The 22,415-nt window shown below is 55.9% G+C and overlaps 2 protein-coding genes across 2 annotated transcripts in view; one reads left to right on the top strand and one right to left on the bottom strand.

Annotated features, from left to right (window-relative positions):
- Positions 1-13,867, top strand: part of MYO1H (myosin IH) — a 46,083-nt gene extending 32,216 nt beyond the window's left edge. Inside the window, exons 16-30 of the mRNA XM_075534660.1 lie at positions 1,266-1,346; positions 2,107-2,212; positions 3,288-3,405; positions 4,629-4,742; positions 6,251-6,327; positions 7,846-7,914; positions 9,704-9,788; positions 10,311-10,470; positions 11,243-11,326; positions 11,833-11,926; positions 12,074-12,129; positions 12,294-12,429; positions 12,565-12,635; positions 12,728-12,825; positions 13,741-13,867. Coding sequence (XP_075390775.1) covers positions 1,266-1,346; positions 2,107-2,212; positions 3,288-3,405; positions 4,629-4,742; positions 6,251-6,327; positions 7,846-7,914; positions 9,704-9,788; positions 10,311-10,470; positions 11,243-11,326; positions 11,833-11,926; positions 12,074-12,129; positions 12,294-12,429; positions 12,565-12,635; positions 12,728-12,825; positions 13,741-13,867 — 1,476 coding nt within the window. The remainder of the gene's footprint in view (positions 1-1,265; positions 1,347-2,106; positions 2,213-3,287; positions 3,406-4,628; positions 4,743-6,250; positions 6,328-7,845; positions 7,915-9,703; positions 9,789-10,310; positions 10,471-11,242; positions 11,327-11,832; positions 11,927-12,073; positions 12,130-12,293; positions 12,430-12,564; positions 12,636-12,727; positions 12,826-13,740) is intronic.
- Positions 13,868-14,476: 609 nt separating this feature from the next.
- KCTD10 (potassium channel tetramerization domain containing 10) overlaps positions 14,477-22,415 on the bottom strand; it is a 41,038-nt gene continuing 33,099 nt past the window's right edge. Inside the window, exon 7 of the mRNA XM_075534080.1 lies at positions 14,477-16,225. Coding sequence (XP_075390195.1) covers positions 16,001-16,225 — 225 coding nt within the window. The 3' untranslated portion in view covers positions 14,477-16,000. The remainder of the gene's footprint in view (positions 16,226-22,415) is intronic.

The raw sequence follows: 22,415 nt of genomic DNA, 5'->3' as shown, positions 1-22,415 counted from the left end.
CGCATAAGAAGAAAAATTCACACGATACAAAAGCAGTCTCCCTGCTCCCCTTAACCCAAGCCGCCATCCAGTGTCTTTGCCCAGAGTCAACCCCTCTCACCAGTGTATGTGTGTACAGACCACTGTGTCCGTCTGTGTTGTCGTTAGTCTTAACCATAACAGAAATACCACACATTAAAAACCAAATCAAAAAACAAGGCACTGCCATCGAGTAGATTCCAATGTTTAGTGACCCTACAGGATGGAAGAACTGCCCCTGTGGGTTCCCAAGACTGTGACTATGGTGGTAGACAGCCTCATCTTTCTTCTGAGGAGCAGCCAGTGGTTTTGAACCATGGACCTTGGGGTTGGCAGCCCAACTCGTAACCACTACATCACCACATGCACGCATCATTAAAAAATGGGAATGCTCACTGGGGCTTCCATAAATATGTGGGAAAATGGAATGAAAAGACAGTGGCATTTCCCCACATGCCTTTGGGAGCCTCTCTTACTGTCTTAGAGTTCTGCGGGCCGAACGGCTAAACCAGGGTGGTGGCCGTGCCTGTGTGTCCTGTGAGCCTCTTGGGATCTAGTGTCGGCTGGCGGTCCTTGGTGATCCTGGACATCTGTGTGAGGCTGTCTGCTCTACTCTGTTTAAAACTCAAAGGTGCTTGAGCTTAGGGCTCTCCCCATCCCCTCCTTTTGGCAGAGCCAGATTAAGGTCGCAGACGAAAGCCCCTATTTCCAAACCAAGCCTGTTGGCACCCAGTTGATTCCAACCCACGTGATCTTACAGGATGAACAAGACTGTACCTGGTGACTGTTAACCCAGGTTCACCCACCTTGGATTCCCTATGCAGAACATCACCCGCAACAGAGACAAAGGAGCAGCGAGCAAAACAGACCCACACGAAGCACAACAGGGAGGGGAAAAGGCAGAAAATAGTCAAAACTAAAACAACTTTAAAATGGACCAACAGATTAATTGATAATGGACTACATTTTAACCTACCTACATCTGCCAGAATCGGCTTGATGCTTTTTGATACCAAAGCTATCCGCATCCCTGGATTATTGTGGCCAGAGGCTTGAGCTAAGTGAGGGCCCTGCAGATGGAGCATGGGAGTGGAGCATTTCCGTCCACGTGCTTGGGTCCCCCTCCGGCGGGGTCTTCAGGAAGCCAGTGGCTCTGGGACCGTACACCCACTTCAGTGAGCTGCCCTGGTGGCTCCTTGGTGATGTCAGAAGCAGCTGACGCTGGGCCCGTTTCTCTCCGTGCACAGGTGCTATGTTGGTCCAAAAACCTCATTCTCCAAGAATGCTTCCTGGTGGCCGAGTTACAGAACCGACGGAGGCCACCCACGGTGAGTGGAAAGAGACGTGTGCAAAACGGGAGATGGTGCGGATGCTACGCTTCGCTCCGTTTCCCCAGCTCCTGTCAGTATCAGTCTCTTGACCAGGACAATGGAAACATTTGCCGTGAGTTCCGACTTGTGGTGTGACGCCATGTGTGTCAGAGCGGAACTGGGCTCCATTGGGTTTGCAGTGACTGAGCTTTGGGAAGCAGATTGCCAGGCCTTTCTTCTGAGGGGCCTCCGGGTGGACTCAAACCTAAGGCCTCTAGGTTAGCCCTTGAGCGTCGGTCCCAACTGCTCCCCTCACGGATTCCACTCTCTCAACAGGCTGTACTAACAACTGTCCATGTCCCGAGTTTAGTAACCGTTCAATGAGTTTAAAGTGTTTCCTGAGTATTTACTGTGCTGGGTCCTGGGCTCTGGGTTGTGGGAGAGGGTGTGCAGGGGACTCCGTCTTTGAACCCCACTCTGCCCTCGAGTGGATGCTGTCTCGTGGCGACTCTACAGGCCAAGGTCGAACTACCCCTGTGAGTTTCCAGGGCTGTAACTCGGGCACAAAGCTGCTTCCTTCTCCCAAGAAGGAAGAGTCAGAGAGGACGCGGCGAGACAGAGCCACGGAGCGTGGTGGTGGCGGTGACCGGGGCTCAGGGGCTGTGCTGCCTTGAATGGAGGGGAGGGCGTGAATGAATGAATGCAGCATCCTGACTTGCTAAGCCTCCCATGAGGGCTGGAGTCACAGCCTGGCCTCGGCTTGCTCTGCCCGGCACAGGTGGGGACGCAGTTCAAGAACAGCCTGAGCAGCCTGCTGGAAATCCTCATCTCCAAGGAGCCTTCCTACATCCGCTGCATCAAGCCCAACGACGGGAAGGAACCCAGTGAGTCCTGAGGCCCTGAGAATGGCATGGCAGTGGGTTTGAACGGGAGAACCACCCCCCCACCACCACACATACACACCAGCTCCGTCGCTGTCCTCTGTGTGTGTCAGGCCCCTCTGCCCCATGATGTGAGGTCCATGGACTGGAGGGTGGGAAGGCCCTGGGTGAGCGCTGCTCAGAGACCAGTCCGTCTGAGGAGCGGCAGGACTAGCCTGGAAGGTATTCGGGGCAGGACGGATGGGGATGGGTGACGGGCTTCCAAACTGGGGTGTGGCCAGGGTGCTTCCTACACTGAGATTGGTGACAGTCACTCGGTCATTGGTTTGTGGAGTCGGAGTCCCGGCAGGGAACTTGAGTACGTGGATCATCGGGGAAGAAGGCAGTGGGAGCAATGGGGACCAGGCAACACTCTACCTCTCCCCCAAGCCCTGTGCTGCCAGGCAGGGGTTCAGGCCTAGAGTGGCCTAACCTCTTTACTTCCCAAGGGCAACTACAAAACCAGAGGTTTCTATAGAAGGTCCCCATTTACAATGGAAATCAGCCAAGCCCGTGACCTCTGAGTCGAGGCCAACCTGGAGTCTGCTTGCAGGCCCAGTACAACTGGCCCCCAATTCCAAGGCTGTCACCCTCACAGAAGCAGACTGCCACAACTTTCTTCCGAGGAGCAACTGGTGGGTTTGAACTGCTGACCTTCTGGCTGGCAGCCCATTGCTTAACCACTGCTTCACCCTGGCTCCAGAATAACAGCCAGGACGGAAAGAAACATGTCCATGGGCTGCAATCAGAAAGGTCAGCGGTTTGAAGCCATCAGCCGTTACTGTATGAGGAAAACGGGGATTTCTACTCCCATTGAGACTGATGTCTCGGAAATTCTGGGTCGTTCTGCCCCATCCTACAGGGCCGCTGTGAGTCAGCATCGACTCAATGGCAGTGAGTGTGGTTTGGGGCTTTGCTGGTTCAGTGCAGGGCCTGGGCCCCTGGCTTGCAGCCTTGGGTCGGAGTTGAACAAGAGCGGCAGGGTCCTGTACTGGCTGTCCCCCACCCCCACCCCACCCCCCGCTCTGTCTTTCCCAAGGCAAATTTGACTACTGCCTCATCAAGCATCAGATCAAGTACCTTGGGTTGATGGAGCACTTGCGAGTGAGGCGGGCCGGCTTCGCGTACCGGAGGAAGTACGAGCACTTCTTGCAGAGGTGAGAGCTCTTGACTTCGAAGTGGACAGAGCGCCACCGGCAGAGGGGCGAAGGAGAGACTCTTGGCTGTAGCAGTAAATTGGCCATCCCCTTAAGAAATCCAGTTCCACTTTTGCTCCATCCAAAGGTCATTCTTGCCAGGAAAGGTCAGTGAGCACTACTGAGTCTGTACACCATTGCCTCAGGAGCTGGGGGACCCGTAAAGAACTGGTCAGACCCCGTGGCTGCCCTTAGTGAGTTGCTTTTCCAGTAGGGGGAGACAGGTGCCACCGATTGAGTGGAAATGAAGCCAGGCAAGGGGGCTTGCCCAGCGACTGGCACCAGCCTCGAACTCAAGGCAGTCCTGATTCCAACCTAACTGTCCCAATTGCATTTAGTGCTGGCCACAGGCTCTTCTGAATTCTGCCCCTGTCCCTTTATCTGTCATGGGTGTTGGCGTTCCCCTTGTTCAAAATAAATAAATCTGTGGCTGTCGTGTGAACGCCAACTAGTGACAACTTCATGGGTGCCAGGGGTAGAGGCTGTCAGCGCGGCTTCCAAGGGCCACAGGGTCTTTTGGGAGTAAGATTCCCAGGCCTTGCTTCTGAGTCACCTCTGGGTAGCTTTGAACCTGTAACCTTTAGTGGTTCACACCTCCCCTTCCCTGAGACTCCAGGAACTCAATAGCGATTGCACATCTGAAACGCAGCTTCAGCAGGGGGTCGGCGTAACTCATGAAGCACTCCCTGGGCACTATTAAGAAACACATGTATTCTGGCCAGGGCCAGATGGCGACTGCGTGGGGTGCGGGTCCGATGATATACGTACTTGTCCTTGAAAGATGAGGCTGACTGATTCTCTTGGAGCCCTGGTGGTGTCGTGGTTCTGTGCTGGGCTGCTAACCACAAGGTCGGCAGTTCAAAACCACCAGCTGCTTCACGGGAGAGACGGGCTTTCTACTCCCATCCAGAGCCAGAGCCAGTCTTTGAAGCTCACAGGGGCAGTTCTTTCCTGTCTTACAGGGTCACTGTGAGTTGACAGACTTGATGGCAGGGGGTTTGGGTATCATTTGGACCCACTTCCCATTTTCAGTTGCCACATGGTGGCTGTTGAATCCCAGTAAGTTAGAGTGTTCGTGATGAGACTCTCGGTGCACCTGCGGAGCTGGCAGATTCCAGGAACCCAAGGGAGCTGGGGTGGAGGGATGCTAGGGCGTTCTTCCTATCCCGCCCCTCTCTCTCCAGGTACAAGTCCCTGTGCCCAGACACCTGGCCGCAGTGGCAGGGGCCACCAGCAGAAGGCGTGGAACGGCTGATCAAGTACATCGGCTACAAACCGGAAGAATACAAGCTAGGAAGGTGGGTGGCTGGGGCAACAGAAGGAGGCCTTTCATGCATCGGTGAAAGACCCACTTAGGGCCTGGAGCGCTTGCTTTCAGGGGTCAGCTAGGTCACGAGAGCCTCAACCTAGATCTCAAGGTGCCCTGGTGGTGCAGGGGTTAGGGTTGGGTTGTACACGGCAAGGTCAGTCGTTTGAAACCATCAGCCTCTCTGTGGGAGGAAGGGCCTTTCTACTCCCTAAAGCCAGTCTCAGGCTCACAGGGGCAGCTCCTCCGTACTATAGGATCACTGAGTCAGGATGGACTGGATGGCAAGGAGTGTGTAGTTTTGATGTAGATGACAGGCTCCCAAAGTAATGTGGCCCACTGCCTGCCCTCTCCAGGGATACAAACAAACTCCATCATCCTAGAGGGAGTGTAAGTCTCTGCTTCTGCGGCCCCTGCCCCAGGGAACAGAATCACCCACTTTGGGAAACACTGCTGCAGGTTGTATGTTGGGCAACTCACCACTAGGTCAGCAGTTCAGACCCACCAGCCGCTCCTCGGGAGAAAGGTGAGGCTTTCTACTCTCGTAGAGTTGGTCTGGAAACCCACAGGGGCAGCTCCCCCTATTGGGTGCCTGAGTCCACAATGACTTGATTGACAGCAGCACTTTGCGCCCCCCCCCCCCGCCCCTCACGGGAAGAGAACATCGGGGCAAGATAGGGCTTGTTCTGTTCCAGAACCGTCTAGTCTCAGAAACCCAGGGGTCAGTTCTACTCTGCCCGTGGGGTCAATGTGTCGGCATCAACTCGATGGCAGTGGGTTTGGGGGTGGATTGGAGAGAAAGGTAAACAGAACCCTGTGTTCTGAGGCAGACTGGGCCGCTGGGACCAGCTCTCTGCGGGGCCACCTCCCTTCAGGGAGCCTTTGATCTGCTCACTGTCTGAAAGCAGACGTAAGTTCCTGGAGGCCACGCCGGAGCCTACTGTGAGCACGTCTTGAGCTGCGATTCCGTGTGGTGCCCGCACAGGAGCCGGCTGCAAACACACATGTGGGAAGCTTTGTGGCAGGGCTCGGGCAAAGCAGCTTGCGCTACAGTATTCTCAGGGCTGATCTGGTGGCAAAAAAGGCCAAGCAAGAGGGTCATCTCGGTACCAGCTGGCTTTCCCGGCTGCCTGCATTGACCTTAACTCCCACTGTGCACAGCAGCCCTTGGCCGGCCCCAAGGGTCAGGGAGATGAGCCAGAGACCCAGAGGTGGTATGGGTCCCCGGTGGAGAGGCTCAGGTACGGGATGTGAGGTCGCACGGCAGGGTGCACCCGCGCCCCCCAGTGGCTGCCTTGGGAAATTTCAGTTGCAGGTGAGGGCATGTGGGATCCACGTTTGCAGTTTATCTCGGCTGGTGGATGGAATCTTCTCTTAGACCCATAGCCTTTATTTTCGCTTTTTGAAGGCCCAGAGGCACATGACTTGAAGCATCTCCAGGTGAGGAAGTTCACTGGCCCATTGGTAATTGGCTTTTTCCCCCCCTTCCTCTACCCCCAGAACGAAAATATTTATCCGTTTTCCTAGAACCCTGTTCGCGACTGAAGACGCCTTCGAGTTTAGCAAACATCAATTAGGTACAACCTTCTGCCTTCGTTTCCAGGGAGCGGGCAGTGGGCAAGTTGGCTTGGGGCTGCGTCTCAGACCGGGGTGTCTGGGAGGGCGCTAGCACGCACTGGTGTGGACCCCCGCCGTCAAGTCTTGAGGGGTGTTAGCCTGAGAGCAGCTAGGGGATGAAGGTCAGAGAGGCCTGAGTCTGTGCCTGCAGGCCGGTCATGACGTCGCTGTGCTGTGTCGGTTGTCTGGGATCAGTTTGTTCTGTCCCACGAAGAACTGAACCTGCTGGCTAAGCCCGTCCCCCTTAAATTACGGTCTTAAAAACTTTGAAGGGGGCGGGGAGCCGATCTTTGGTGGAGGGCCATCTGGGATATCCATAGCACCCTTCTCCGCTCTGGTCAGACATTCCACTAACTTGCCGGGTGGGAGAAAGACAGGGCTTTCTCCTCCAGTAGAGAGTTAGTCTCAGAAACGCACAAGGGCAGTGCAACCTTGTCCCAGAGGGTCTTGATGAGTTGGCACTTACGAGATGTCGGCGAGTTTGGGCTTCTTTTTGGTTAATGTCGTGGCCAGAACGGCTTCTGGGTGTGGTGAGGCGGGCCGTGTCGTGGTGGCTGGTATTCATCATTTCGCAGGTCTCATACGGTGTGAGTCAGCATGCATTTGATGGTGCTTAACATAGGGCCCGAGGGCTGGACGCTCATCCCCACCCCCCCGCTTTAAACACACCTGATCCGGGCTGACACCTGCAGCTTGCAGTGAATGGAAAAGTTTACACGAGGGGAAAATGTACATTTTTGTTTTTTAAAATCAAAGCTCCTTGGGGGTGGGGAAGTTTACCTTGAAAATCCCACTGGTTACACTCAGGTCACTTGAGTGCCTGCCTGGGGCCTGCTCCATCTCCGTTCACAACCGCTGACTGAGCTGCTTGGTAACTTCCTGGGATCACACTGCTGGTAACCAGCAGAGCCAGGACCTGAAGCTCAGCCCATCTGGTGGCGGTGCGGTTCTGCATCTGCTAGCCACAGGGCTGGCAGTTCCACTTGGGAGCCAATGAAAGCTCTCTCCTTCCCCTCGAGTCAGTCCTGGTAACTCAGAGACAGGTCTACCCAATCCTATAGGGTCGCCGTGAGTTGGCATTGACTTGACGGCTGTGAATTCGGTCTTTGGTTGTCTGTCTGTCTTCTGGATTTGGGCATGTGGCCACTGCATACTCAGTTTGAGTCCTACAGCATTGGACCCTAATTATGGGGGCCTGCGGTGAAGGGGCAGAAGCAGGCTGTCCCCCTCGCTCTGGGAGGGGACATGGAGGGCAGGTATAGCTTGTGGCTGCTCAGACCAGGATTCAGCTGCCCTGGACTCGCTGTGTAGCCTCCAGCTGAGGGCATGAACTGTGAGCCTGGGAAGTAAAACGTGGGCAATGCCTGCCTCCCGCAGGGGGTGCTCGACTACTGTCCGCTCCTTACCCTGCGGGATGAGGGGTGGCGGTGTGTGGGTGTCCGGACACCTTTCCACTGAAACTACGGTTTCATTTTCAGTTGCTAGAATCCAAGCCACATACAAAGGCTGCCTAGAAAGACGAGCCTACCTGGAACAAAAGCGAGCAGGTAAGCCTGTGCTACGCGTCAGCCGCACCCTCTACCCTCATGGTGTGGGCTGCCCATCTCTACTGTGCTGCCTGGATACGCCTTAGTTCCACGGGGTCGGCGCAAGTTGGAACGGCTTGATGGTGGGGAGTCTGGTTTGGACGGGTCTGAAAACACACACCCACCCACACACACACACACCACACACACCCTCCCCCCACCCCCCCTCAGAGTCAGCAGCCAGCACCACCCCTCAAGCTGTGTTTCCACTCCTGCTGAGGTCGGTGGCCACCAGAGAGCCTACAACCATTCATTCAGGTGGCTTCCAGCCTCATGCCAGGTGAGCGTGACTAGAGGTGGGCTCGCCTGTTCCACCTGGCTCATCCTCCGGGCCTCAGCCCAGACTCTTCCATCCTCTCGGCCCTCAGCACTTGGGTCCACAGAAGGAAACCGGTTGCTGTCCAGTTGCTGATTCTGACCCATGGCATGTCACAGGGCCTTCCGCAGCTGGTTTGCAGGGAAGCCCACTCTCAGACCAAACTCACTGCTACTGCGTCATGCCAACTCCTGGCCACCTTCTAGGACAGGGCAGGGCTGCCCTGATGGGTTTCTAAGACCGGCATCTTTACGGGAACAGAAAGGCAAGGCTTTCTCCCACGGAGTGGCTGGTGGTTCTGAACCGCTGACCTTGAGGTTAGCAGCCCAATTGTGTCACTACCCTGCTACCTCCTGAGGCACTTCCGAGTAGGGGGTAGTCTGCCAGCCTGTCAGTTAACTGGTGAGGGCATCACTGTCTGCACTGCCCAGGGGCACTCTGCAGAACGGAACTGAGACATGACCAGACCCAGCTACCTGTCCATCTGCTTCACCAGGTTTTGCTGTCTCTCGCCTTGGCTCAAAGTCCACTGCCCAAACTGGCAACACCAGCTTCTAGAAGTTCCATGTCAGGCAAACACCCACCTGTGGCGTGAGTCACTTTCAGTTTCCTGCCCAGCTGCCTCCTAGCGGACTTGGGGACGGGAACACACACACACCCCACCCCCCCAGTGCAGGGGACCCGGAAGTCTCTCCCAGGCCCCACACAGCTTGGAAGCGACTGTTCTCCTGTGCCTTGACGATTTTCCTCCCTTCTCTGTCTGGTTCACTGCCTGCGGGAGCATTGTTAGTGCGGCATGTCCTAACGTCATGGAAATGAACCGGGGCTGGGGGTTGGGTGCGACACTGTGTCCTCAGCAGTGCCTGCGGGCTTGTTCACGTTCCTGACGAGAACAGCGACCCACTGTCCCCAAGGCCAGCACACCTTTTCTGGAAGGACCAGACGGTCTGCATTTTAGGCTCCTGGTGGTCATAGGGTCTCAGGCTGCAACCCCTGTAGCCAGAGGGCAGCTTCCAACAGACACATGCATGAGCGAGCATGGCTGTATGTGCAGGGAACTTTGCTTCTGCACACAGGCTGCCGGCCCCGGGGCAGTGTTTCAGTGTCCCACTGTCCAGCATGTGCATGGTTTCTGGATTTTGTTTTTCTCATACTGTTGTGAGGAGTCTGTGGGAAGCATTTTAAAACAAAGTGCAGCCAGAAGTCTCCCTTTCCTCTGTCTCCCGAGCTTTAAATCAAGGTAGTGAAAACACTGGTGAGACCTAACCCCCGCCCCTGGGCCACCTGTCCCCCTGCTCACTGGCCTTAAATGCCCCAGCCATGGAGCGATGCCAGGGCCGCTGTGGCAGGCCTTGTGGTCTAACTCTGAACCAGCCTCCTGTGGGTACGCAGGCGTGTGCTTAACCACCTAATGCTGGCAGAGCCCTCTTGCAGCCACCACCCTGGAAGCTTACTGGCGGGGAGCCCTGGCTCGGAAGGAGGCCGAGAGGAGGAGGTCGGCCGTGCAGACGATAAGAAAGTAAGTTTCCCCTGCAGGAAGGCTGGTCATGGGCGGAGCCTTCTAGGTTTGTGCACTAAGCAAAAGTCCCCTCTGGGAATGTAGTGTTCCGCTGCCTTGGTCTAGAGTCCTCCTGGGAGTGGGCCCCAGCTTGGTCGTTTCTCTTAGCCTGGCAGGAAAGTCACAGGCCCAATGCCTTCCAATAACAAGTGTGTCAGGTGAGTCCCATGAATCAGAAACAGGAAGTAGGGAGGGCCGTGACCAAGTGGACAGCTGCGTCACCCTGGAGGGAATGCTAAGCAACCACTCTGCTCCGCTAGCCCAAGTCACGGGTAAACGCCAGCCCCACCTTTCTGGTTTTTGCAAGGGGAACTAGAAATCCAACTTTCCTGTTTTTCTTAATAACCAACTGGGTGAAGGATCTCTGGGGTAGATTTGGCCTTTCGACCCTTCCACTAACCTCTGACCCAAACCACTGGGCAAGCACGCGGTCCTAGTGTTGAGATGGGGCCCGAAGATCCACACGGCTCGCTCCCCATCCAGGTTCATAAAGGGCTTCATCCATCGCGGCCAGCCCCTTTCTCCCGACGACGAGGAGTTTGTGGTGTTGGTGCGGAAAAACTACATCTTAAATCTCCGGTATCACGTTCCAAAGGACATCTTGGACAAGAGCTGGCTGAGGCCCCCTGGCATCCTGGAAGATGTAAGGGCAGGCCGGGGTTCTGGGTTACAAGTGGCAGTGGGCACCCCGGGAGCTGGGCTTGGGCAAAGCACCTCCCTGCGAGGCTGTTGGAATTCAGCTATGAGCGGTTTTGAAACCAAGCTGTTGGGTAGGAGAAAGGAGGCCGTCTGCTCCCATAAAGACCGCCATCTCAGAAACCCACAGGACCAGTCCCACTCTGTCCACAGGGCTGCTGGGAGTCAGACTGACTGACTTGATAAGTGTTTGTTGGTTTGTTTTGGTGGGGGTGGGGCAGAGAACGTTGTAATTAGTTATAAAGTCACCGGAGCACTTTTAAGTGCCTTTCCCTCCACCCTTGGCCATGGAGCAGTGGTAGAACTCTTACTGGCAGGTGATGGCAGCCACTGCCCACCTGTTTGTGTATGAGAGACTAGCTGTGGCTGAGCAGGTTTCAGTGGAGCTAGACGAGGCCTTCGGCAGCAGGGCCTGGCCCACAACGGGGCAGGCAGCATAGGGCTGCTCCTTGTGCACCAGGCCTCGGGGCGGACTTGAATGCTTGCTGCCTTGGGCTGTTGCTCACCAAGTGGCTGTGCCCTAGATCATGGTCCCGCAAGGGTGGCCTGAGTCAGTCTGAAAGGTGAGGTGGGGTGGGAGCCACCACCCACACAGGCTCCACCCATACCCCTTGGGCCTGAATTTCTGGGCATTGGTCCCCTTAGCCAGCCTGCGTGCTGGAGTCCTCGCTGTCTATCTCGCCCCGTGGGTCTGGCCCTGACGTGAGCTCTCCATGCAGACATCAGATCTGCTCAGGAGGATGTGCAGAAGGAACCTGGTCCGCAAGTACCGCCAAGGGCTCCCTCCCAACAAAATCGCCCAGGTAGGGGCCTGCTGCGTCCATGGGAAGACAGGATGGGGGGGGGGGGGGAAGGGGTGCATGCTGACACCTGCTAGGCACCCTGAGGATGAAATGCCGGGACCCTGGTGCCCACCAGCCCGTTCTAGACCTCCACCTGCCAGGTGACTCTGCGGCTGGCCCCTTCTGCCAGACATCTCTGCGGGAGCCATTGCACCTACTTCCCTGTGGGGCTGCAGCCTGAAAGCAGCCCAGGTTGGCCACGCTCTGACGTTCCAAGGGCAGGCATCTCTGAAATTCTCACCCCTTCCCCATGCGGAAGCCGGTGCAAGGAAGGGCACACACGTACAATCGTTGGCCCGGCCCCCTTCCCAGGTCACTTTTAGGGCATCAAGTATCTAGAAGGTATCCGGACTTCAGCTGTGCCACGGGGTGCCAGCAGGTTGGCCAACAGCTTAGCCAGTGTGGCGCGGCATGATCTTGCCTGAGGGCCCGCTGCCCTTTTCGTACTTTCGATTGTGTCCCCCCAGATGCAGCAAAAGGTAGTGATGAGCGACATATTCAGGGGGAAGAAAGAGGGTTACACAGAAAGCCTGAACCAGCCCTTCGCCAACAGCCGGCTGGGTGAGCCCCTTTCCCGTCTGGGGGATGGAGGAGCAGCACTGCAGGCAGACTCGGCCTCGGGGGGCGGTTCCAGAACCCTCCAGACAGTGAGCCCCAGGGCCGAGGGTGTGGGCAGGCTCCACTGAGGACTGTCCGGCTCCTTCTCAGATGGGGACGATATCAGCCCCAAGGTGCTCCAGCTCATCTGTGCTGAGAAAATTCAGGCAAGGAGAGTGGGGGCTGTGGGGTGCGGTCAGGGTCCCCAGTGGCCGGCTTCCCTTCCTCGAGTGTGTGTACACTCCCCCAGCACCCCTGTCCCGAGGGAGCAGAGCCTGGGTGCACCCCCGGAAGAAGTAACCTCCCTGTGGGTGCTGGGGCCCCCTTGCAGTACGGCATCCCGGTCATTAAATACGACAGGACTGCCTTCAAGCCGCGGCCCAGGCAGCTCATCCTTACCCAGAAAGCCGCTTACGTGGTGGACCTGGCCAAGATCAAGCAGAGGATAGAGTACTCCACCCTCAAAGGTGCGCCGGGGCAGCCCTGCACGATTTCCTGCTGACACTTGGGGTGGGGGTCGGGTACTCTTGGGGACCTCACAGTGCAGGTCACTCGCCCGGCGTGACCACCCTCCAGTTCCCTCATTGTGGCTCTGTCTTAAGGTGTTTCCACCAGCAGCCTGGGAGACGGGATCTTTGTCATTCACATCTCGCCTGAGGACTACAGGCAGAAGGTAAGGGTCTGGCTGCCACCATGCCTCCAGCCAAGCTCTGCGCTACACCCTGTGCAGCCCCTCCCCGACCACCCTGCCCACCTGTGCCTCAGGGAGATGCCATCTTACAGTGCGAACACGTCTTCGAGGCCGTCACGAAGCTCGCCATGCTGGCTAACAAGGAGAACCTCGTCAAGGTGGTTCAGAAAAGGTGGGGGCTTTCTTTCGTCTTTCATCCAGGACGGAAGAGGTGCGCCCCAATCCTCCCCTTCACCTTTCCTCTCCCACCGAGCTCTGGTGACATCCCCGCAGCTGCCCCGTGAGAGAGTGAAGGCCGGGCAGGGGAAGGGGAACTGCAGGTACCCTGTCCCATGGGGTGGCTGAGTTGGCACAACTGGATGGCAGCAGCGGGAGTCCCTGGGGCCCGTATGGTTGAGCCTCCAAGGGCAGGGCCCAGCTTCCCAAGGGATCTGAGGCTGTCATTCTTCCTGGGAGTAGAAAACCTAGTCTTTCTCCCTCAAGGCAGCAGGTGGTGTTGAACTGCTGATCCGGTGGCTCAGCACCCGTTCTCGGTAAAGCGGCAGGGCGGTCAAGAGGAAGGCCTTTGACAGGAAGGCGGCGCCCAGTGGCTGCACTGACGGGGCTCGAGGGTCCCTATGGGGAGGACGGCTCAGGGCTGGGTTCTATGTCGGTCGCCAGGAGTCGGAACCGACCTTGACGACACTGAGGAACTTACTGAAAGGCAGTTACAGCGATGTTGAAGCCGCGTCTTGTAAACAAGCCCGACAGTCTGCTTCTGAGAGGGCTCGGCCATTGCAAACTCCAAACCACCCCACAGTGGGCCACCAGCCATGGGTGGGGAAGAAGCCCACTCTCTTCCTGACGAGGGCAGGGCCATCTGAGCAGGGCCCCCGGGAGGTGCCGGTGTCCCTGAGGGAACTGTCGCCTAGTGAGAGCTCACACCCACTCCCGCTGTTGTCAGTCCCGACTCCGAGGCACCCCATCGGACAGAGTGGAACTGCCAGTGGGTTTCAAGTGCTGCCTCTGAGGTCAGCAGCCTAGCGTGAGACGGCAGGACTTTGATCTCAAGCAGGCGGAAAGTTGTGCCAAGCCTATGTGTCTTCAGTTTACAGTTTTACGTCAGCCCTGCAAAAGGGGGCACGATCGTCTTCAACAATGGGCCCGAAGAACAAGTCTACAGAGATAAAATCGGGCGGTTAATCGTGGTGAGTGACCGTTTGCTAGCCCGTTGACAGGCTTCACGCAGCGCCCCAGCGAGCCCACTGCTCGATTTCACTGCCCCCCTGCCCAGCCCCCCATGTCTCAGGCTTGTCCCTACCCACTCTCGCACTAGCAGCTCCTGGGGGTCGGGGTTTTCTGCCGAGGCTCAGGGTGGACTCTGCCCTCCCTCTTCAGGTGTCACTTCGGACCAAGGCCTGGTAGAGGAAGACGTTCCCCATTTCTGAGTGAAGAAGCCGGTTCTCGCAGCACTGGGACAAAGCTCCCGGTGAAGGAGGAGGGGGGTGCCTTGCGCTTCTCTGCTGCCTGCGGGTGTCGTCCAGAGAGCTGCAGATTGTCTCCCTGTGCCAAGCCGCCCCAGGGCCGGAGTGAAGTGCAGCAGGGCTGAGGAGCTGAGAAACGGCCCGGTGTTTGGCTTCTGAGGGATTCTTGAGGTGCTAGTGCCCCCCACCTGAAACCAGAGGTTCCTTCACCTCCAGCTGCTCCTGTCGGCTTTCTCACAAGTCCAGCAGGCTTCCCTCGGCCCTGAGGGGGGGGGGGGCCCTGCGGGAGTGCTCGGTGCCGACAACTGCGCGTCAGGTGAGGGGCTTGCCGGTGTTTCCCAAGAGACCCAGAAGCCTGGCTTAGACAGAAGCGTTTACAACACTTTTATTTGACACTGTCGCACAGAGGCTTACACAACCGGCACGGGTGTGAGCGGAGACGGACAGGTTATGGAGCAGGGTGACTGCTGGTTGCGCCCCGGCTTAGGGGATGGCTGAGGGGCCAGTGACTCGGCTCACTTACACCTGACCTGAAAGGCGGTCTCCATTTTGTTTTGAAGCTCATTAAAAAAACCAAACACCTTTTGTTTTCTCTGGGATAGCGCTTAAAGACCTGTGTCCTGCTCGCCATGCTGTCACTGGGAAAGGACAGGGGCCAGGAGCCTTAGGTCCAAAGGCACAGAAACCACAACAAATCGGTGACAAAACTTACTCTTCACACCAACATTTAAAAAGCACACTTCATGGGATGGCTTTTCCATTCCTACAGGAAAACATCGGAACTGACAATTCACTTAAAAAACTTCCTACAAAAGTCTAACCCAAACAGCTGGGTTGGTGTTTTAAAACGAAACCGTATAAAATTCTACAAAACATTGTTTCCGTGAGCCCTCCTGCTTGGGCCTTAGAGAAAACCCCGGCACAGGACAGTTTAAAACCGCATTCACCCAAGACGTGGCTGGGGGGGTCCCGTCCTGATTGTTTTCAAGTGTTCACTGCAGACTGCCGGGGACGGAGGAAAGGCAGACCACTGCCACAGGGAGGGCAGCGCATACGAAAGGCTAGCTGCAAAAACCCTTCCAAAACAGAAAAGCTCGCTCCCTGGTAATAGCTTTGGTTTGAAACAGTAATGTTTCCCTCGAAGCCAACAACACACATGCACGACCTTACGCACCTCCTAACTACTGGACCTACTCTAGTGACCACCGCCGTGTGCGCATCACAGCGCACTCGGCCCTGCCGGAGCTGAGTACAAGCACCTGTCCCAGACCAGGGGGCCCTCTGGGCTGACCCCACGGTGCCCACACGTCTTCAGCAACCTGCTGACTGACTGCCACGCTTTACTGTGTACGAGCAAGAGGGGAGCGGCAGCTGAGCTCACAGTGGGGCCAGGAAAGCTCCCTGGTGCAGCTGTGGATGGCCACCGTACCCGGGAGGGAGAGTCCTTACCAAGCACAGCGAGATGCCATTAACAAAACTGGGCCACAGGCTCGCCCCTCAAAGCCAGCCACTGAGAGGCACCCGGGTCCACTCACCCCTCTCACAGAGAGGAGTTGCAGTCAAGCGAGGGCAGTGTGCAGGCACAGGCCTGACTCCCCAGAGGTCAGACAGGTAGTCAACAGCCACAAAAATAAATACTGCAAACCACAGCTCTCAGACACGTCCCACCCACTCACCCCTCTTCTCGGGGACCACGAAAGCCTGGCTCCGTGAACTTCTGGGTCCTCACAAAAGGCGGAACCTTAGACACACCATGTGTTCAACAACTAACTGCACACTCACCGGGAAAGGCAGATCACGCACTACTCAGAAACATCACAATATCACGCGACGGACGGACGGACGGACAGACAGACAGATGGGGAGGGGCAGTGGGTGGCCCGCTCACTGGTGGAGGTGAGCACGGTCGTCTGGGCGCTTGATGTGGATGCGCCGCACCCGCTCCATGCGCTCTCGCTCGCGCTCCTCGTCCTCGTCCAGGTGGTGCGAGCGGCCGGCAGCGCCGCCCGTGGCCTCCAGCAGCGCGTTGTCAGGCCCCCGTCCGTCCTGGGCCTCGTACAGCAGAATGTTCAGGGTCTCCTCATAAATCCGGGCTTCAGGAAACTCCACCTGTGTCCCCACAAGACACATGGCAGGTCTGTTAGCGGGCAGGTGCTCCCTCACAGCTTCTGTTGTCCATCGCCCGCAATCCCCACCCCTCACCCGGGCAGAAACTGGCTGCTGGCAAGCCGAGTCCCACTCACCGCAAGCTCCAAGGGCAGGGCAGAGCTGACCCCAGGGCTCCTGTGCTGCCATCCCCAGGGAAAGAGCCCTGGGCATGCAGCAGGGAAGCACTCAGCTGCTAACCGCAAGGTGGGTGGTTTGAATCCACGAGCTGAGAGAGCAGCATGGTAGTTAGCGTCCAGAAAGATTCACAGCCTGGGAAACTCTCCGGGGCAGTGCTAGTCAGTGCCCGGGAGTGAACTTGACAGCAGACCCCAGGCCTTTCTTCCGTCGAGCTCCTGGTGCCCCCGGTCAGTAGCAGCCGAGCACGGGGCCAGCAGGGCCCCTCTTTGGGCACCACACACACACGCCCCAAGAGGTCCAGTGCAGGTGCACACTCCCTGCAGCCCGTCTGCCCGTGATCAGGGTGGCCATGCATCCACTTAGCTCCTTCTGAGGGACGGTCAGTCAGGTCCTGGGTTTGGGCTACTAAAAGTCGTGGTCGTGCACCCACATCAAAAAAAAGGAAGACTGGGGATTCTTGTGGCAGGTCAGAGTGGGGCGGCACCCGGGCAGGCCTTGGAGCAGAGGCAGAGCAGGCACCCTGGCTGCCGGCCCCATGGGCGGTGCACATGGCGACAGTGAGGCCGGAGAAGGAGCAATGGCCAATGGATGGATTGCTTTACCATCTTCTCCTCAGGCTAACTCGATGCCGCCTGCCCCGCCTCCTCACGAGCACCCAGACACTCATCTCAGCCTCCTGCCACACGCCCACAGACAGACCCCTTGTTTCCCGTCTCTCTGCACCTGTAGCACAGCCCCCAGGCAACCTGGTGGCCATGGAAGGCTGCAGGAGTCGCAGCTCTGCGAGGAAGCGTCCGTTCTGATGAGACGTGCCCTTGTTTCCACGGACGCTCACTTGTCTCTGCGCCCTAGGCACCGAAGCTGCAAAGTTCCCAGTAGGCTTTAAATACTCCCAATGTCCAGGCTACAGCCCACAGCTGCCGAATCTATGCCACAGGGGCGGTTCCAACCTGTCCTATGGGGTCACGAGTCGAAATCAACTCGATGGCAGTGGGCTGGTTTTGAGCTCTGCTGGCAACGGGGCTGCCAACTGCACATTCAGCAGTTCGAAACCACCGGCTGCTCTGTGGAAGAAAGATGAGGCTCTCTACTCCCATAGAGTTCCAGTCTTGGAAACCCACGAGGGCGGCTCTACCCTGTCTGATAGGGTCGCTGTGCGTGGTCTGGACTTGAAGGCGACAGGGGGTGCGTGTGAGCTCCTGAACACTGAAGCAGCAGCAGAATGGGATGCCCGGTAGAAAAACCCCATTGGCAGATGTGGCACAAGCTGAAACGAGCAGTCAGGGCACCCAAAGCAGGTGTGATAGAAATGGCCCAAGGCACACTCGTAGAGAAAGAAAAAGTCTCAGCAAGGAAATCCAAAGAATCAAACCAACGTTTTAGAACTGAAAAACTGAGTCACAGAAACGGGAGCCAAGAAAACCCACCCCCACCTTGCTGGAAGGGCTCAAAACAATGATGGAGCCAGGGGAGAGGCTGAATCTGAAGGTTCTGGGAGGATTCTGGGAAATAAATGATCCAATCTGAACAACAGGGGGTGGGGGGACGAATAAAGACTCGGATTCAGTGTTTAATTATCACCTCGCCGCTGTGAGTCAGACTTAAGAATCAAATGGGTGAGGTAGGAATTAAACTTCTGCTTGAACTTCAATTTCAAGAAGCCATTCCCTTGGCAGTGTAACAAGTCATTGTACTGGAGATTATGACGAAATGCAAAAACGACAAAGCAACATCAGCAGTTACTTTCAAGAGCAAAACACGTATGCTGGCCAAGGGGAGAGCAGAGCTCCGAGCCTGGCCAGACAGGGGAGGAGGCAGCTCCTGAGAACAGCAGTCACACACTCTGCAGAAGGAAGGACGGACCCTGTAAGAGTATCTAGTTACTGAGATACTCCATAGTGGTTGTTGGGTTGCTCAACGCAAGGTCAGCAGTTTGAAACCACCAGCCACGCCCCGTAGGAGAAAGACGAGGCTTTCGATTTCTGTGCAGTGGCACTGTCGGAAGCCGCGGGAGGCAGTTCTGCCCTGTCCTACCAGGTCGCGAGGCGTCGGCATGGACTGGACGGCAGTGAGCTGGGCAGAAACATCACAAGGGATGGTCTCAGCAAGCAGACACTCTTCAGACTGAGGCAGCCAGACGCCAGAACCCAGAGGGCAGCTCTAGGGGAAGGCCCTGCCTCCCTTTCTCTTCTGTGCCACACAGGGCCCGGGCCCAAGGACACAGTCAGCTTCTGGCTCTGCTTTGTTGATGACGGTCAGGTCCTGACTCTCTCCTCACCTCCCCCCGCCCTTTTATCTCAACCAAGGGTGCCACGTGGTTCCTGCCCCCTTATGACTCAAGATGCGACCCACCAACACATAACCCACGGCCACGGAGCCGACCCCACTCAGTGACCCTGACAGGACCGAGGAGCGGTGACAGGGCATCGAGATCACTCACAAAGAAAGCAAAGGGTCACTGAAAAGACAGGAGAGCGCAAGCGCAGAGTGATGCCAGAACAGACTCAGACCCTGACTTTGATTGTAGAGCAGCCAAGGCAGAGAAGAGACGACGACACGGAGGGCGGCTCCAGAAGACAACGTGAAATACAATGCACCCTGCAAAGCCCTGGAGTTAGAAAACTAACATCGAAGAACGCACTCAGCATCCAGCCTTACACTGCAAGCACTCAAGAAAAAAACGCACCCATTCCAAAAAAGGGTGACCCATCGGAACGCACAAACCGTAGAACACAGGCGAGTAACCGATTCTGAAGATGCGGAACAGGGCCGTCATGGCTGACGTCAGCTGGATCTTGGCTGAAAGCAGATGCTTACTGTGCTTCACTGACCGTGCCAAGGCGTTTGACGGCGTGGACCAGAAACTACAAGAACAGGAATTCTCGCGCAGTTACCTGTGCTTATGCAGAACCTCTTTATCGATCAAAAGGTAGCTGTGCAAACGGAACAAGGGAGTGCATGACGCTTTAACATCCTCTCACCTGAATCTCTAGGCAGAGCAGATCATCAGAGAAGCTGGATGACACGAAGAAGAATGTGGCACCAGGACCGGAGGAAGGCTTAGTAACAGCTGGTGATTTGCAGACGACACAAACTTGCGTGCTGAGAGGGAGGAGGACCTGAAGCACTTGCTGATGTAAGTCCAGGGACTCGGTCTTCAATATGAATTACACGCTAGCATAATGAAGACGGAAGCTCCTCACCACTGCACCAATGCGTAACATGGCAAATGGAGAAGAGATGGACGTTGCCAGGCTGATGTCTTGCATGATCCACAAGCAACGCTCATGGAGGCGGCGTCAAGGACCAAGGGCCGCTGCACTGAAGTGCACAAACGCCTCAAAGTGTGCAGAAGCAAGGTTGTGACTCGGAGGACTACGGCCCACCTGGCCCAAGCCGTGGCAGCCTCAATCGCCTGCTATGCACGTGGAACCTGGACACTGAGTGAGGAAGGCCACAGAAGAATGGATGCATTTGGATCATGGTGCCGGTGAAGAACACTGGAAAGTACCAGGGACGGGAAATACATCAATGTGCATATATTTATAGGTTTCGTATTAAGGTAGCAGATACGCTTTGTTCCAAACTGGCATGCCACGATGTTCACCTTCCCAACATGACTGCTGAAGACAAACATAAATAAATGCGGTGAACAAAGCTGATGGTGCTTGACTATCAAAAGATCGAGCGTCTGGGGTCTTAAAGGCTTGAAGGTCAACAAGTGGTCATCTAGCTGAGAAGCAACAAAGCCCACATGGAAAAAGCACACTCGCCTGTGTGATCACGAGGTGTCGATAGGATCAGATATCAAAGAACAAAAAATCATATCATTGTGAATGAGGGAGGGCAGAGTGGGGACCCAAAGCCCATCTGTAGGCAACTGGACATCCCCTCACAGAAGGGTGTAGTGGGGAGGAGATGAGCCAGTCAGGGTGCAGTGTAGGACCGCTGAAACATACAACTTTCCTCTAGTTCTTTAATGCTTCCCCCCCTCCCCATCATGATCCCAATTCTACCTTACAAATCCAGCTAGACCAGAGCATGTACAAATCCAGCTAGACCAGAGCAGTACAGATAAGCACTGGAAACACAGGGAATCCTGGACAGATAAACCTCTCAGGACCAATAATGAGAGTAGTGATACCAGGAGGGGAAGGAGAAGGTAGGGAGGAAAGGGGGAACCGATTTTAGGGATCTACATATAACCTCCTCCCTGGGGGCGGACAACAGAAAATTGGGTGAAGGGAGACACATCAGAAAGTCTCCCTAAGACACACAAAAATAATAATTTATAAATTATCAAGGGTTCATGAGGGAGAGAGGGTGGGGAAGAAGGGGTAAAATGAGAACCTGATACCAAGGGCTCCAGTTGAAAGGAAATGTTTTGAGAACGATGAGGACAACCAATGTACAAATGTGCTCGACACAATGGATGGATGGATGAATTGTGATAAGAGTTGTACGAGCCCCAATAAAATGATTAAAAAAAAAAAAACAAACAAACCACTGGGGAACAAGCACACCTGCCTTGGAAGAAGTACAGGCAGATCGAGACTTCATCTCCTGTACGCCAGTAAATTCCCAGGTGAGCCTGTGTTTGTGACATTCAACCCACAGCCAGGGGCAAGAACAACCGGAGACACGGAGAGAGGAGAGGTAGAGGCTCACCATGGGACTTATCTGTTAATCAACAATGATTGGCCAGAGGCTACGAAGGTGGCCTCTAAGGATCATCCAATGAGGATTTATTGTTAACTGAGGGCAGAGGAAAATCGCGTTCATAAAAAAACTTGGCAAAATGTATTGTTAGAGGAGACATTTAGAGTCACCAAAATAATCATTCACAGGCATACTACTGTGAGTCTAGCAAGGGTAGCAAACACTTCTGGTTCCTCTGCTCTACCTGACAGACAGAGACACTCGCCGTGCTGCCCCCTTTCTGACTGCCTTACACCAGTACGTACCTTCCACAACATATGCTGGGCTCTCTATGAAAGACACGTGCGTGTCAGGGCGGTATCCTCTCACCATGCGCACTCCATCTGTGTGCTCAGCAAATTACCTGAGAAGATGGCCTATGTGATGACGCTGCATTGTGCGTGGAGGCTTATGAACAGCCCACCATATGCAGATGGCACAACCCGGCCTGCTGAGAGCGAGGAGGACTTGGGGTCACCACTGGCTGAGGAAGATCAAGGATTGCAGCACTCAGTACAGTCTACAGTTCCATGCAAGGGAAACCAGATTCTCACAACTGAGCCGGTCGGTAGCTCCGTGAAGAGCGAGAAGACCAACTGTCATCCAGACATCAACGACGGATTGCACTGAGCCAGCCCGCTGCAGGAAACCTCTGTGACGGGTTCAAAAGCAGAGCTGTTCCTTTGAAGACTAAGGTGCCCCTGACCGGAGCCCCGGTGTTTCCCATCACCTCACATACGTGTGCGCGATGGGAGAGGCAGAGTGAAAGAGCGAGACACCTGAATGGCGGTGGTGGGGAAGAGAACTGCAGGTTCACAGATGCCAGGACAACAAACAAATCTCTGCTGGAAGACGTGCAGCCAGAACGCTCCTGACAAGTCCGGATGGTGAGACTTCAGCTAGTGTACCGCAGACACATTGTCAGAAGGGACCAGTCCCTGGAGAAGGGCATCATGCTTAGTACAATAGAGGATCAGCCAAAAAAACAAAAGGGGGGTGGGGTGAGCGTCTCAATGTGATGGAAGGACACAGCGTGTAACAGTGGGCTCAGACACAGCAGCCATGATGAGGCTGTTGCAGGACGCAGCAGTGTTTTGCTCTGCGGCAGGGTTTCTGAGAGCCAGAGCTGACTCAGGCACCTCACAAGGAAGCCGGGAGGGAGATCACTGCTCTACCCAGTGTGTGTGATTTAAATCCTCAACACAAAGTCGAGAGACTCTGGTTCTTCCTCTGTGGTCTGCTGTTTTCTTTTGGCTGCAGGGGCCAGCCCCAAAGTCACACGCAACTGGGTGTCCCAGAAGTGCAGACGCCCAAA

The sequence above is a fragment of the Tenrec ecaudatus genome, chromosome 16 (assembly GCF_050624435.1).
Source record: "Tenrec ecaudatus isolate mTenEca1 chromosome 16, mTenEca1.hap1, whole genome shotgun sequence".
Classification (NCBI taxonomy): Eukaryota; Metazoa; Chordata; class Mammalia; order Afrosoricida; family Tenrecidae; genus Tenrec; species Tenrec ecaudatus.
This window is presented reverse-complemented; position numbering and strand designations above follow the sequence as displayed.